The sequence below is a fragment of the Eimeria mitis genome, genomic scaffold (genome assembly GCF_000499745.2).
Source record: "Eimeria mitis Houghton genomic scaffold, Emh_scaff6457, whole genome shotgun sequence".
Classification (NCBI taxonomy): Eukaryota; Apicomplexa; class Conoidasida; order Eucoccidiorida; family Eimeriidae; genus Eimeria; species Eimeria mitis.
The window spans coordinates 540-2881 of NW_024015754.1; the positions used below are offsets into that span (position 1 = coordinate 540).

Here is a 2342-nt window from a genome sequence, read left to right on the forward strand (position 1 = left end):
ATGAAGACCCTGGCAGTGGCTGGCAGAAGCCTGCGCTAAGGCCTCTAGTCATTTCATTCAAGTACCCAAACGCGAAGGGAAAACCCTCCGATACAATCAAATACCCATGTTCACTGCGGTGAAATAAAGGTAATCACAGTTTTGTTGTCTCTCGTATTGCATAAAGTTTCGTTTACTTCGCCTCAGTTGTTTGTATCGTCTTCGCTTCCTTCATATTCCAGCCAAAGCACGCAAACTGGGAAAGGGATCTCTTATAATTAGTACTTATTGTAGTTGCTTGCGGCCCAAATTGTGAATAATTGTATCTGTCTGCTCGTTGAGAATCAGGTGCTGTTGCTCTAAAAGCAGCTGATGCAGATATGCCAGAATAGCGCAAATCGTTTGCCTTGCTAAAAAAAAGAACCTTCTCTGTTCTTCCTCAACATTCCTTTTCCACCAAAATGCAGACAAAGTCCCTGTCGAAGGTTAGAGCGGCTAATCCCCAATCTCATCTCCGTCACAGCCGTCATCGTGTCTCCAGGGATCGAACGCCTTGCTTTTAAAATACCGAGGAGAAGACTTCCAACAGAAGAGCATCCGCTTGAGCTGAATTAACTCTCTGGGTTCCGGCCTCTTTCCCTTCTTGAGTGTTTGTATTGCCCTGCTGAGCGCCAGAACCCGACGTGTGGAGACATCCCGTCTCCCTGCTACGGATTTCCGGTTGGGCGGCGGAGGGGTAGAGTGGCTAACAGCATCTGCAAAGAGATCCCAATAGGCAGGTTCCAATTCCTGCTCGAGAACCAAGAAGGCGGAGACCACAACATCAAGCACGAGGAAACGGATCCCCAGGTACTGAACTGCGTGACTAGGTTTCAGACCTGAAACATCCCGCGATTCATGGTGCATCGAGTGGGCTATTAGCAATCCTACTGCTTGCGCCAACTCCCTCATTTCGGGAGGATACAAAACTTCCCGAGAAAGCAGCTCATGAGCCTCCTGCAACAGCGGGACTGCGTTCCTTAGGCCGTATTGGCTGGCCACGGATCGCCTCAAGTCAACATTAAGGCCACGTGCAGTTCCTTCCCTTTTCAGTATTGGCAACCTCGCAAAGGGGTGTTCTCTCATCGCTTGAGCAGTACAATCCGGCATACCTAGCAGTTCATTGACTGACATACGCGATGGGGATTTGGACGCGGAGGAATCATCAATTCCTGTTCCAGACGTTACTGCTCGTGCACCTAGAATAGTGGCGCGAGTCAGTAAACTACTCAGGGTCGGTGTTTCCACGCTGATGGCCCCTCCTTCAGCTGCCATTCGTGCCGGAGAGGACGGACCAATTCTAGGCGAAGCGGCTGCTGCGCCCGCTGCTGCAACCTCTGCAGCGGGAGTTTCTGCAGCTTCTCTCCTTGAAGCCGCTGCAGCAGGCACGTCATCAGATGCGGCAGGAGGGGCTGCAGATAATCCCAAAATCCTACGGATGCTGAATTGATCAGACCTCGATGGACCTGGTTCTGGTGCAGGAGCAAAATACTGCGACCCCTGTTGAGGGATACTTGGCTGAGGCATCTCAGACACTGNGGTTCTGGTGCAGGAGCAAAATACTGCGACCCCTGTTGAGGGATACTTGGCTGAGGCATCTCAGACACTGAAGACTCCGGTTCAATCCATTCTTCTGCCAGCCACTGGTCCGAGAGCGGGTCGGAAAGTTGCAACTGCTGTTGCTGCTCCTCCTGTCCTAGCCGCGGGTCTGCGTGCTGCTTCTCGCCCGCTTCTTTGCGCTTCCGTTTGAGCCTGGCCTGTGTTTGCAACGGTTGCTGTTGGTCGTATTGGTGCAATGCCTGCTGGCGCTCCTGATCGAGTACTACACGCTGCGGTTCCTGCTGTAGAAGCAATGACTGCTGCTGGTCCAGCTGCTCACGCAAAAACTGCCGTTGGTGTTGCTGTTGCCAATAACCAAACTGCGGAAACAGGAGCTGCTGCTGTGGGTCATACAACTCGGGCTGATCATGCTGCTGCTGAAGCTGCTCCTGCGGCTGGCGCGGAAGCAACCATGGCACCTGCCACTCATGTGAATGCATCCAGAGCGCCTCTCGCTGCACATGCTGCACCTCCATCGGGACTCCTTGCCCTGCACCAAAGGCAAAAGCTTCATTAGCATCTCGCTGATAGCCGAGGTTCACCATTCGTCCTGCTGCATCGAGCCATGGTGGCGTTCGCACTTGCGCTGAAGACAGTGGCCTGCTAACCGGAAACAGTGGGGAGCCAAACTGCTCCGGCCCTGAAGGCGACTCAGGTGGGGATGAATGGAGCAAAGGTGCAACGACTTCATCGTCTTGCTGCTGCTGCTCTTGCTGCTGTGGAGG

The 2342-nt window shown here is 53.2% G+C and overlaps 2 protein-coding genes across 2 annotated transcripts; both read right to left on the reverse strand.

Moving 5' to 3' along the window:
- Positions 1 to 474: 474 nt before the first annotated feature.
- On the reverse strand, positions 475 to 1104 carry EMH_0087550 (uncharacterized protein; the record flags this gene model as incomplete). The annotated part of the gene is made up of 1 exon (XM_038022925.1): positions 475 to 1104. One exon carries the CDS (start codon positions 1102 to 1104, stop codon positions 475 to 477), a length of 630 nt encoding a protein of 209 aa, XP_037878779.1.
- A 143-nt stretch (positions 1105 to 1247) lies between these two features.
- On the reverse strand, positions 1248 to 2162 carry EMH_0087560 (uncharacterized protein; the record flags this gene model as incomplete). Its single annotated transcript, XM_038022926.1, is given in 2 exon segments — positions 1248 to 1554; positions 1558 to 2162. Coding segments are annotated over 2 exon segments (912 nt in total).
- Between the last annotated feature and the right edge of the window lie 180 nt (positions 2163 to 2342).